Below are 13,082 nucleotides of genomic sequence, written 5' to 3' on the forward strand. Positions count from 1 at the left end.
GACAGAGTTGGTGTGATGACCAGAGACTAGAGTGGGATGTTTAGGAAAGGACAGATTTATGAAGGACTTGCAGCTCAGAGTATTGTCCCTTGACCACCCACATCACCTCACTCAGGAATCTGTGAGAAATGTAGGCAGTCAGGCCCCAGCTCAGGCCCTCCAGATGGAATTTAACAAGATCTCCAGAGGACTGGATGAACCTTACAGTAGGAAAAACTCCCTTAGGTAGTAACCCTTGCCCCATCTCACATCTTCCCTCAGAGCTGCAGGTTCTGTCCAGGATGCAGTGGCTGCCTGGACCCCCTCTTCCCTGAGAAAGTTGGGGGTGGGGCCTGGACAGGTGAGGAGCTGGGGAAGCCATGGGCCAGGCCAGGCCGGAGCCTGAGGCACAGCCCCAAGCATGGGGCAGGTGGGCCTTGAGCCATGGCTTCTGCTGCCCAGATCCGGCCCCAGGCAGGCGGCTCCCATGCCCCCGCAAGAGCAGCAAAGGGGCACAGCGGCAGACCAGCCTGAGGGTGGCTCAGTCCAGTGCGGACCCTGGTGGTGGCAAAGCAGGTCGCCCCAAAGGAAGGCTGGGAGGGGCAAGGCCACGAGGTGGTGGTTACAGAGCAAGGCCACGAGGCAGCAGGAAGTATGGACAGCACTGTGGGGTTCTTGCTGGCCTGGAGGGCCGGAGCAGGGGGCGTGGGCATGGCACTGCCCCCTGTCAGAGGCTGCCTGCTGTCACCGTGCTCAAGGTGCCCATATCATGGCAGCATATGGAGAATGTGTGGCCCCCTCCAGTGTTTCCAGAACTGAGTGGGGCACAGCTTGGGGCGGGGAAATGAGAATTTGATGGCAGGGCGGGAGGGAGGAAGGCCCCACCCCCATGCCTGGTTTCCCTCTCCACATACTGAGGAGGGTGGGTTTGAAGTGGGCCGCGAGGTGGGGACAGGGAGAGCCGTATCCGCTCCCTCAGTCCAGGGCGGCTGCTTTAAGGAGCTATTCCTTCAGAGAGGATGGTGGTGGTGGGAGTCACAGCAGAACTTGGGACCTGGGGCTAGTTAAGGTGGGCCCATGGGTGCAGCACCCTCCAAGCTGGTATCAGAGCCTGCAGATGAGTCCCGGGAGGAGCGGCCCTGCAGGAAGCGGATGATCTTCTCAATGGTGGCCTCCTGGTACTCATGGGACCACCTGTGGGCACAGAGGCAGAGTGGTCGGGCTGGGCACAGAGCTGCTGGCCAGGGGCCTGTCTGTCTAGCCCGGTACTGCTGGCGGGGGTGATTGGTACCCACCCCCCTTGGCTCTCTGGCCCTGGGGCCCTGGGGCTCACTTGATGCCATTGAAGGTAAGCACAGCCTGCATATCCTCCGGCAGAACCTGGGGCTCCGGCCACTCGAAGCCATCGATGACTGGCACAATATTCTTCCCACAGCTTAAAGCAGTCACAATCTCCTAGAGGAAAAAAAGAAAAAGAAAATACTCCTGTCTCATCCAGGGACTGTGGGGCCAAGGAGGTGCCTGGTGGGCCCTCACTTCCTTTCTCCATTATGGCGTGTGTTTTTTTTTAAATTGATACCTGAACTGGGCATGGTGGTACACACCTATATTCTAGTACTTGGGGGGCTGAGACAGGAGGATCGCAGGTTTGAAGACAGATTCAGCAATGCAATGAGATTCTCAGCAGCCTATCAAGACCCTATTTCAAAACAAAAAATAAAGCCAGGCATGGTGACACATGCTTGTAATCCTAGCATTTTGGAGGCTGAGACAGGAGGATCACGGTTCACAGCCAGCCTAAGGTACTTAGGCCCTTTGCAATTTAATAAGACCCTGTTTCAAAATAAAATTTAAAAAATAGGGCTTGGGGGTGCAGCTCAGAGGTAGAATGCCCCTGGGTTCCATCCCTAGTACCACAAAAATATAAAATTATAAATAAATAAATAGAAGCCAGGCGTGGTGGTACACCCTTGTAATCCCAGAGTCTGGGAGGCTGAGACTGGGGAATCATGGTTAATGGACAGCCTCAGCTACTTAGTGAGGCCCTCCGTAACTTAGTGAGACCCTGTTTCAAAAAATAAAGAATAAAAATAGGACAGGGGAGCCAGGTGTGGTGGCCCACGCTTGTAATCCCCATGCTTGGGAGGCTGAGACAGGAGGATAGCACAGGTTTGAAGCCAGCCTCAGCTACTTAGTGAGGCTCTCAGCAACGTAGTGAGACCCTGTTTCCAAATAAAATATAAAATAGGTCTGGGAGTATAGCTCGGAGGTAGAAAGCCCCTGGGTTTCAGCCCCAGTACCACCAAAATAAATAAATAAATAAAAAATAAAAAATAGGGCGGGGGCTGTAGTTTGGAGGTAGAATGTGCCTGGGTTCCATCCCCAGACCTGCAATAAATAGAAAAATAAATAAACAAACAAACAAATAAATAGGGCTGGGGCTGTAGCTTGGAGTTAGAATGTCCCTGGGTTCAATTCCTAGTACCACAAAAAGTAAAAAATAGACAAAGCCATGTGTGGCTGTAATCTCAGTACTTGGGAAGCTGAGACAGGAGGATTGCAGGTTTGAGGAGAGCCTCATCAAGTAGTGAGATTCTCATCATCCTAGCGAGACCCTGTTTTATTTTATTTTTTGTTGTACTGGGGGGGGGGGTGGAAGCCAGGGGCTTTCTACCTTGGGGTTATACCCCCAGCCCTATTTTATAATTTATTTGGAGACAGGGTCTCACTAGGTTGCTGAGAGCTTCACTAAGTAGCTGAGGCTGGCTTCGAACCTATGCAATCCTGTCTCAGCCTCTCAAGTGCTGGGATTACAAGCGTGCACCACCATGCCCGGCCTCGAGACCCTGTTTTAAAACAATAAAAAAAAATAGGGCTGGGTTGTAGCTTGGAGTTAGAATGCCCCTGGGTTCAATCCCCAGCAAAACAATCCCTCTGGGTTCAATCACCATACCACAAAAATATCTATATATTTGTGGTATGGTGAGATATATTGGTGGTATGGTGATATATATGTATATTTATGTGTATATATGTGTGTGTGTGTGTGTGTGTGTGTGTGTGTGTGTGTGTGTGTATGAAACCCAGAAGTAAAAGTATTATATATGTCCTGTAACAGAGCTGGCACAGAGCTCCTAAAACCCTTGGAGTTGGCCACGCATGGTGGTGCACCCTTATAATCCCAGTACCTGGGAGGCTGAGACAGGAGGAGCGCAGGTTTGTAGCCAACCTCACTTAGGCCCTCTGCAACTTAGTGAGACCATGTTTCCAAATAAAGAATAAAAAATAGGGCTGAGGGTATAGCTCAGAGACAAAATGCCCCTGGGTTCCATCCCCAGTACTGAAAAAAGAAGTTAAAAATATAAATAAATAAAACTCTTGGAGTCTCCGGAGTGATGTGTCTTTTTCTAGGTATGGTGGCTCATGGCTATAATCCCAGCCTCTATTACAAGTTTGAGGTCGGTCTGAGCAACTTAGGAAGACTGTCTCAAAATAAAAAGTGTTGAGTTGTGACAGTGGTACAGCACCCCTGAGTTTGATCCCCCATTACCACACACAGACAAAAGTAAGATGACTCCTAGGCAGAGGTGAGAGGAAGTGGCAGCTCTGAGAGCTTCAGGAAGACGGCCACTCACCAGAAAGACCCAGACATGATTAGAGGGTTGGAGTTTGAGCCCCATCCCACGACTTCCCGGGAGGGCTCATCCCCAGTGATTGATAATTTAATCCATCATGGCTATGTAATTTAACCTCCATAAAATCCCCCAATTAATGAGGTTTGAAGAGCTCCAGGGTTGGAGAAGTCAGGAAGGCGGCATGGAAGCTGCATGCCCACCTTCGTCACAAACCCCTCTGACAGTAAGGGAAGTGCTCTTCAGAGTCATGTGAGTCAGAATTATCAAGTGGGGCAGAGACGGGTGGTCATGGGAGCTGCCAAATTTATAGCCAAGTGGGCAGAGGTGGCCTGGGCATCCGGGACCCATGACTAGTGACTGTGTGATGGCTTGTGGGCCTCAACTCTTCAACCTGTGGCGGTGGACGCTCCAGATTTGAATTGAATATCCACTGGGGTGTCCCACGCAATTTGGTGTCAGAAGAAATCCACTATGAACCTCTGCATTCAGGCTGATCCTCCCTGAGCCCTGCCCACTGTTCTCCTGATTTATCTCTCAACTCTGCCGTTTTCCTCTTCCTCTGACCTGCCCGCCCCCAGTGTGTGTGTGTGTGTGTGTGTGTGTGTGTGTGTGTGTGTGTGTGTTACTGGGGATTGAACGATTGAACCCAGCGGCATTCTACTTCTGAGCTACACCCCCAGCCCTATTTTATTATTTGGAAACAGGGTCTCACTAGGTTGATGAAAGTCTCACTATTTACTGATTGTTCTTGAACCTATGATCCTCCTGTCTCAGCCTCCCAAATACTGGGATTACAGGTGTGCACCACGCCTGGCTTCATCTAGCTACTTTCTGAAAAATGCAAATCTGACAAATTTGATCATGTCACACCCTACGTGAAACTCTTCACAACATTACCCTCTGTGGTTGGTCACAGCTCACTTCTCAATTCCATGCCTCCATGTCCTTCCAGCCACACAGACCTAGCAGCCCTTACACTTGCCACCTTTCTCTCTGCACAGGGCCTTTGCCTCGCTATTTCCTTTACCTGGAACAGGCATCCCCACCCGCCCTTTCATCTATATCCTCACATCTTTCTTCCCTCCCTCCCTCCCTTCCGTCCGTCCTTCCTTTCTTCTTTCTTTCTTGTGGTACTGGGAATGGAACCCAGGAGCATTTGACCTCCGAGCTACACCCCGTGCCCTATTTTCTTTATTCTTTATTTTGAAACCAGGTCTCACTGAGTTGCAAAGGGCCTCATTAAGTAGCTGAGGCTGTCAGCGAACCACGATCCTCCTGTCTCAATCTCCCAAATGCTGGGATTACAAGTGTGTGCCACCACACCCGGCTCCATGTCTGTTTATGTATTTATTTATGTATTATGTATGTATGTATGTATGTATGTATGTATGTATGTATTTATTTATTTTGTGGTACTGGGGATGGAACCCAGGGGCATTCTACCTCCGAGCCACAACCCCAGCCCTATTTTTTTTTTTAATTCTTTATTTTGAAACTGGGTCTTACCGAGTTGCGAAGGACCTCACTGAGTAACTGGGGCTGTCTGCAAACTGCGATCCTCCTGTCTTAGCCTCCCAAATCTGGGATTACAAGCATGCGCCACCACGCCTGGCTTCCATGTCTGTTTTTTAATAACCTCATTTCTCAGTATCTTTCCCAAACCCCTGCCTATACATGGCTATGTGAACTGAGGCAAAAATAACAGATCCAAAAAGCCTTTGTTTTCTAATATATAAAATAAAATTGACAGTCCCTATCTTGCATGGAATGACTGCATTTTTCCATGACAAGTGATTAGAGTGGTGCTTAGAAGCCGGGCATGGTGGTGCACGTTTATAATCCTAGCATTTGGGAGGCTGAGACCAGAGGATCGCAGTTCGCGGACAGCCGCAGCTACTTAGTGAGGCCCTAGCAACTTACTGAGACTCTGTTTCAAAATAAAGAATAAAAAAATAGGGCAGGGAGTATAGCTCGGAGGTCGAATGCCTCTGGGTTCCATCCCCAGACCTGAAAAAAAGAATGGCGCTTAGCATATAGCGCTTGCTTAAGAAAGAACAGGCATTCTTCCTCCAGGGCTATACTCCCAGACCTATTTTATATTTTATTTGGAAACAGGGTCTCACTATGTTGCTGAGAGCCTCACTCAGTAGCTGAGGCTGGCTTCGAACCTGTGGGATCCTGTCTCAGCCTCCCAAGCACTGGGATTACAAGTGTGCACCACCATGCCCAGCCCAGTAAAACCTTTACAAGGTTGATCTGACGGTATTTCTTACTATTAATGGCACTCTGGTAAGTGCTTATTGAATGTTTTTGTTCTTTCAAGGGGGAACCACAGAGCTGGGCTTTCTTGAGTGCAGTTCACTTGTGGTTTTCCATATCGATTATCCACTAACTGTGGCTTCGGGGAAAGGAGTATTAAAACCAGAAGCAATTAAGCACTAAACACAGCCAAAGAGGGATGATGGAGGCTTTGGGACCAGTCCAAGGCAAAGGCCGCTGCCTCCCCACCCGCCTTCGCTGTCTGCTGGGACCGCAGCTATGCCAAGCCCCCATGTGCAGTGGAGCCTTCCTGGGGAAAGTCCTGCATAACTGCTTTCTGGGAGCCTCTACATTTTATAGCCGAAGAGAAGAAAGCTCAGGGAGAAGTAGGGTCATCCCTGTAAGGCACGCAAACACTCACCCCAGGAGGGGCCACGCTTGTAACTCAAGCCTTCAGAGTCCTGGTCCAGGGCTGTTTCAGCCAAGCCCTGCTGCCTCTCTGCTGAGCATCTGGGTGGATTATTTATTATTTATTTATTTAATTTTGTGGTGCTGGAGATGGAACCTAGGGGCATTCTACCTCCAAGCTACACCCTCCAGCCCTATTTTTTATTCTTTATTTTTATTTACTTTTTTTGTGGTACTGGAGATAGAACCCAGGGGCCTTCTACCTCTGGGCTACACTCCCAGACCATTTGGAAACAGGGTCTCACTAAGTTACAGAGGGCCTCACCTGGTAGCTGAGGCTGGCTTCAAACCTGCGGTCCTCCTGTCTCAGCCTCCCAAATGCTGGGATTACAAGCGTGCGCCACCACGCCCAGCTATTCTTTATTTTGAAACAGGGTATCACTAGAGGGCCTCACTAAGTAGCTGAGGCTGGCTATGAACCTGTGATCCTCCTGTCTCAGTCTCCAAAGCACTGGGATTACAAGTATGTGCCACCACGCCCGGCCTCTGGGTGGATTTTGACCCTGCCATGGTTTATTGGGAACATTTAGACATTTATTTAATATAGAATTACACAGAACCAAAGACAGTACAGACTGCTCACAGCACAGGTTCAGACTGGCCAAGAAAGGAATGGCTTGTTCAAGATCACTCAGCTGGCTTAGCATGGAAACTTGATGAAGGAGAAGTCTTCTGACCTAGCAGATATGCCTCAGAATCACTCATCTTTTTAATCATTGGTTCAATTATCCTATAAGTTCTTGGGGAACTTACTAAGGATAGAACCCAGGAGCATTTTGCCTCTGAGTTATACCCTCCACTGTTTTTTGTTATTTTTCATTTGGAAACAGAGTCTCCCTAAATTGTTGAGGGTTTTCCTAAGTTTCCAAGACAGGCCTCAAACCTATAATCCTCCTGTCTTGGCCTCCCAAGTACTGGAGTTACAGATGTGTACCACTCCTGGCTGCACGAGTGCTTTAGGAGATGGGGTCTCACGTTGCCCAGGCTGGCTTCAAACTCTAAACTCAAGTGATCCTCCTACCTCAGCCTCCTGAGTAGCTGCAACTACAGGTGCACGCTCCCACACCTGGGCCGTTGGGCCTACTTGTGTACCCTCAGCTGCTTGAGGACAAGACCCCATCTTAGATGACTACTGCAATCCTAATTCCTTCTGGCTGATTAGTAATTACTAGCCTGACGACGTGATATGAACCCATCCATTCACCCATTCTATAATCATTCTAAGTTCCTACTATATGTCATGTGTAGAAAGTACAATAGTAAGTTAAACATATGTATTTGTCATAGTAATTATATTAATAAGAACAGGTATGATGGTGAATACCTGTAATCCTAGTACTTGAGAGGCTGAGAACAGGAAGATTGCAGGTTTGAGACCAGCCTCAACAACTTAGTGAGAGTAAAAAAACAAAACAGGGCAGGGAACATGGCTTGGAGGTAGAATGCTTCTGGGTTCAATCCCCGACACCACAGAAAATAAATAATAACAATTGCTATCATTACTGAGCAGTTACTAAGTGCCTCCAATTCTGCTAAGCACATACCAATGACGCTTTTTTAACCCTTATAACAATATCTGAGGGAATGAGGCACAATTATTGTCCCCACTTTCCAGTAACAAACATGAAGTTCCTAAGGGGTTTAGTAACTTGCAAAAGGCCAGGGTCAGGATTCAAACTTAGCGTTTTGTGCTCTAACAATGACTTAATTCCACCCATCACTATATTCTCATGTCCTTCAGAGGTTATTTTTCAAAGCATTTTCATCCTACTCTGACCTTAAGAACACTCTTACAAGGTGACTAGGATAGGCAAGTTATCCCCATTTTGTAGATGAAAAAACTGAGGCTCAGAAAGCCCAAATGTCTTGCTAAAACCCTATTCTAGTCGGAACTTCTCAACTTCCAGCTGGACCAGGGAGGTGCTCTGGGGCCCAGTGTTGCTGGAGTGTGCAGAAAAGGAGGGATGGGAGGAAGACCCTGTCTGCTGAGCTCTGGGACAATTCTGGGACCACAGGGGCATGGTCTGCACCTACCTTGTGCACCCAGTCCTTGCAGTCATGGTCCTGCATGCACTTGTCCAGTGCCCCAGGCGACAGCACCAGCACAAAGTTGCGGGCACCCATGACGCTCTGGATGAGCTTGTCCTCGAACTTGCCTGCTTCCAGTTTCTCCACATCGATGAAGACGCTGAAACCATGCAGCTGCAGGTGTACCTTCAGGAGGCTGCAGAGAGTCCTGCATCACCACAGTGGCCTTGCCCCAAGGCCCAGGCTGCCTGCCTGCCCCTCCTTACCTGGCCAGCTGAGAGCCTGAGCTCCTTCGGTAGCTGATGAACACATCTGGGTTGTCTCCGCCAGGCTTGCAGCTGGTACAGGGCAGCGGGGAGTGTAGCATTTCTGTGGTCAATGAAAGAGGCAGCACCTTGAGGGATCCCCCTTCCCGGCACTCACCACTTGGTCCCTGTCCACCCAGCCTTGTCAGTCCAGCCTGGGCAAGGAGCTTGCTCCATTGAAAGGGCTTAGGTTCTGATAAATGTAAGCCTGGCTGGGCGTGGTAGTGCATGCTTGTAATCCCCACATTTGGGAGGCAGAGACAGGAGGATCGCACAGGTTTGAAGCCAGCCTCTCTGGCTTAAGAGACCCTGTTTCCAAATAAAATATAAAATAGGTCTGGGAATGTAGCCCGGAGGTAGAAGGGTTCCATCCCCAGTACCACTAAAAAAAAAAAAAAAAAAAAAAAAAAGCTGGTGTGGTGGCTCACGCTTGTAATCCCAGCATTCAGGAGGCTGAGACCCGAGGATGGCGGTTTGCGTACAGCCTCAGCTACTTAGTGAGGCCCTTAGCAACTCAGTGAGACCCTGTTTCAAAATAAAGAATAAAAAAAGTGGGCAGGGGGTGTAAGTCAGAGGTCAAATGCCTCTAAGTTCCAGCCCAGACCTGCAAAAAAAAAAAAAAAAAAGCCTGCCATAAGTTGAAAATATCATTAAGTTAAAAATGTATTTAACACAACAAACCTACTGAACATCAGATACCCCAATGTTTTCAGAAGGCCAGGCATGGTGGCACACACTTGTAATTCCAGTACTTGGGAGGCTGAGATAGGAGGAGCGCAGGTTCACAACCAGCCTCAGCTACTAAGTAAGGCCCTGTTTCAAAAATGAAGATTAAGCCAGGCATGGTGGCACACACTTGAGAGGCTGAGATAGGAGGATCGCAGGTTTGAAGCCAGCCTCAACAACTTAGCAAGGCCCTCCACAACTTAGTGAGACCCTGTTTCAAAATAAGGAATTAAAAAAATTGGGCTGGGGGTTTAACTCAGAGATAGAATGCCTCTAGGTTCAATCCCTAGTGGCACCAAAATAATTATATAACAACAACAACAACAACAACATAATAATAATAAGCCAGATGTGGTGGCACAGTATTGTAATCCCAGTACTTGAGAGGCTGAGACAGAGGGTCACATGTTCATGACCAGTCTCAGCTACTTAGTGAGGCCCTCCACAACTTAGTGAGACCCTGTTTCCAAATAATAAAAAAATAAGGCTAGAGGTGTAGCTCAGAGGGAGAATCCCCTGGGTTCAACCTTAAGCACCAAAAAAAAAAAAAAAAAAAAAGAATAGAATAAAAAATTGGGTCGGGGTATAGTTTGGTTTTTATTTATTATTATTATTATTATTATTATTATTATTATTATTATTATTATTATTTTGGGTGGTACTGGGGTTCCTGGAAGCCCTTCTACCTCCGGGCTACACTCCCAGACCTATTTTTACATTTTTTAAAATTTGGAAACAGGGTCTCCTAAGCCAGCTCACGCGGCTGGCTTCGAACCTGCGTGATCCTCCTGTCTCTGCCTCCCAAGCACAGGGATTACAAGTGTGTACCACCACACCCGGCCAATGGGGGTATAGTTTGGAGGTAGAATGTCCCTGGGTTCCATCCCCAGTACTGGAAAAAAAAAAAAAAAAGGCTGAGAGATACAGTTCAGTGGTAGAACACCTTTGAGTTTAGTCCCCAATAGCAAAACAGACAAAAAACCTTACTATAGAACTTGGCATATAACATTTATCATAAACACTAGCTAAATAGTAAATTAGTAAATGAAAGCAAGTTAATAAATAAAGGGGATTGTTAGAGTACTCCAGTCCACTGTGAAGCACTTCCTGAACCCATACTTTGTAGGCTGTCGGCTACTAGGGTAAGTCCCATGGGTGCCCAGGTACACCCTTGCTATAAGCTCCCATGCACGAGCTGTGAGGGAGCTGCCCATCTTCCTAAACCCTCCCCTCCTCTAAGAACTGCAGACCTAGCTGGACAGGGGAGGACAGAACTAGCTGGACAGCTTCCTTTGGGCTCCCTGGGCATGCTCCCTCCTAGGGCTGCCCACTCACACCTGCCAAACGGTCACTCCCTACCCACCCCAGAACGGGGACTTCTTGAAGGCAAAGTGCAACATATTCGTCTTTACAATCCCAGAGCCCTGTTTGACCCGGGTAGAGCTCAGTCCCTCCCACGAAGGCTCTGTCCTCATGGGCCCTGCCCATGTCACCCCTCCAGGGCCAGGGTTGGGGTGGGGCCCCGGAGCTGCCGGCTGACCTCGGGCAGCGGAGAGGATGCGGGTGCGGTGCACGCCCAGGCGGATGCCACAGTCCTCCAGCAGCTGCTGCTCCGACACGCGGTGCAGCAGCGAGCGGTCCAGGCCGCAGCTGACCAGGCCGTAGGTGTACTGGCGAAAGCGCGGGTCCAGGCTGCCCAGCCAGTCGGCCAGGTTGCTGCGGTCGCAGGTAGCGTAGTTGGCGAAAGTCTTGAGTTCCGTGAGCTCCCTGAAGAACCTGCAGCCCATGGAGGAAAAGACATCGAGGTCAGGACTGGCTGATGGCGGGGAGCGGCCACTCACACCTGGAGGGGTCGCGCTGGCGCGGGTCCCTACCTCTTGCGGACGATGCTCGATTTCATGCCCAGGTCGGTGTGGAGTTCCTCCTCCGTGAGCCTCAGAAGCAGGTCGCCATCCACCTGCTGCTCCTGGGAAGGGTCCGGTATGAGGAAGAGCTTTTCTCTGCCCTCAGACCTCAAGCCAGAGATGCAAGGGGAGGGGACCGGGGGGCAGTGGAGGAGGCGAATGGGACCCAGACCAGAGCTGGGGGGCCCTCCAGCCCCCCGTGGCTGAATGCAGGCTCGGCTCCCCACCCTCAAAAGGAGGCCGGCCCCCGCGGCTCTACCCGGAAGCTCTCGCTGTACTGGGAAAAGCCGATCTGCTGCAGCCACGTCTGGACCTCGGCCTCCTTCCAGCTGGCCACACAGGGCAAGATGCGCCGGGGCACCTCCTCGCCCAGCAGGCGCAGCGTGCGCTTGGCCAGCGCAGACGTGGTTCCGTTGGTGGAGTAAGAAACTAGGCGTTTCAGGCTCTGGATGGCGCCGATGTCGCTGAACACCTAGGGAAGGGGAGAAGAGAGGTCGTCGAGGGTCCACCAGTTCGCCAGCCACGCCCCCCTCCCGGTCTGGCTGAAAGTTCCCATCTGCCCTCACCTTGCCTACACCCACTGCCAACCCATCCCTTAGATTCTCCCTTCTGCAGCTCATTATCTTTTATTTTTTCTTTCTCAATACTGGGGATGGAACCTAGAGGCATTCTACCTCCAAGCTACATCCCCAGCCCTAATTTCTATTCTTTATTTTGAAACAGGGTCTTACTGAGTTGCAAAGGGCCTCACTAAGTCGCTAAGGCTGTTGGCAAACTGCGATTCTCCTGTCTCTGCCTCCCAAATGCTGGGATTACAAGCATGCGCCACCACGCCTGGCTGCCTTCCAGTCCTGACCAGATCCCTTTCACCCATCCCTTCTACAATTCCACCCACCCTGGGATAAAATCTGAGCTCTCAGTAGGGCACCAGGAGGTATGCTGCAGCCCCAGGGCATGGCTCCCAGCTCACCTCACACACCTGCCAGTGCTCTCACACCTCTAGGTCTCCAAACCCTTAGTTTTCCCATCCTGCTTATGGGAATCCTGCTGGTCCATCGGAATCTAAATTGATCAGCACCTCTTCCTTGCAGCCTGCTTTGAATCCACCAGAGCTCAGCCCACATTTCCAATGAGGCTCTGCACCCACCCTGAATGCCAGTGTCATCAGTGCAATGCAACTTGCACAGGACTGTAAGCTGAGGACATTTCTTAGTCACCACCGGAGCTCTGTGCCTGGCACAGTGAAGGGCATGGAGTGGGAGTCCCATACGTCTTTGTGGGACTGCACTCACTCGTCTTGATGGCAAAGGGGGACAGGGCTAGTGGCCTGGACTGCTGCCAAGATCCCGTCCTTGGGACCTCACTACTAACTGCCCTCCAAGTCTCTTCTCCCGTAGCAGAATGCTATGCTTTATAGAACACCCCCACCCCCCAGGCCCAACTCTGGGACACAGAGAGAAGAACCAGAAGCTCTTAGGACAATGGATATTGGTGTCTCAGAGACTCCTAATGCAGTCTCACTTTGATCTGAAGGGACACATGTTGGGTGACATCACCTGTGGGATGCACTCCTGTGAGCACCCCTCGATGGCAGCTTATGGTGCTGATGAGAGAAGCCATGGGGTATGCAGTGCTTCCTGTGCACCAGCTATCACCAGCCCCAAAGGGCCCCAGAAGATTGCAAAGGAGAGAGTGTGATATTTTAGGGATAATCTTGAATTTGTAATTTGTGTGTGTGTGTATGGTACTGTGGACTGAACCCAGGGGGCTTCTATGTC

At 50.0% G+C, this 13,082-nt stretch overlaps 1 protein-coding gene across 2 annotated transcripts in view; it reads right to left on the bottom strand.

Moving 5' to 3' along the window:
- Positions 1–1,043: 1,043 nt before the first annotated feature.
- SARM1 (sterile alpha and TIR motif containing 1) overlaps positions 1,044–13,082 on the bottom strand; it is a gene marked incomplete at both ends in the record, with an annotated part of 29,139 nt that continues 17,100 nt past the window's right edge. The window contains 7 exons of one of the 2 annotated variants that reach the window (XM_080712490.1): positions 1,044–1,173; positions 1,313–1,434; positions 8,376–8,565; positions 8,636–8,738; positions 10,941–11,176; positions 11,275–11,366; positions 11,564–11,776. In XM_080712490.1, coding sequence (XP_080568616.1) covers positions 1,044–1,173; positions 1,313–1,434; positions 8,376–8,565; positions 8,636–8,738; positions 10,941–11,176; positions 11,275–11,366; positions 11,564–11,776 — 1,086 coding nt within the window. Of the gene's footprint in view, positions 1,174–1,312; positions 1,435–8,375; positions 8,566–8,635; positions 8,803–10,893; positions 11,177–11,274; positions 11,367–11,563; positions 11,777–13,082 lie in introns of both variants that reach the window. The other variant, XM_080712489.1, reaches the window with a different exon arrangement.

Source organism: Muscardinus avellanarius (genome assembly GCF_963383645.1).
Source record: "Muscardinus avellanarius genome assembly, chromosome: 16".
NCBI lineage: Eukaryota > Metazoa > Chordata > Mammalia > Rodentia > Gliridae > Muscardinus > Muscardinus avellanarius.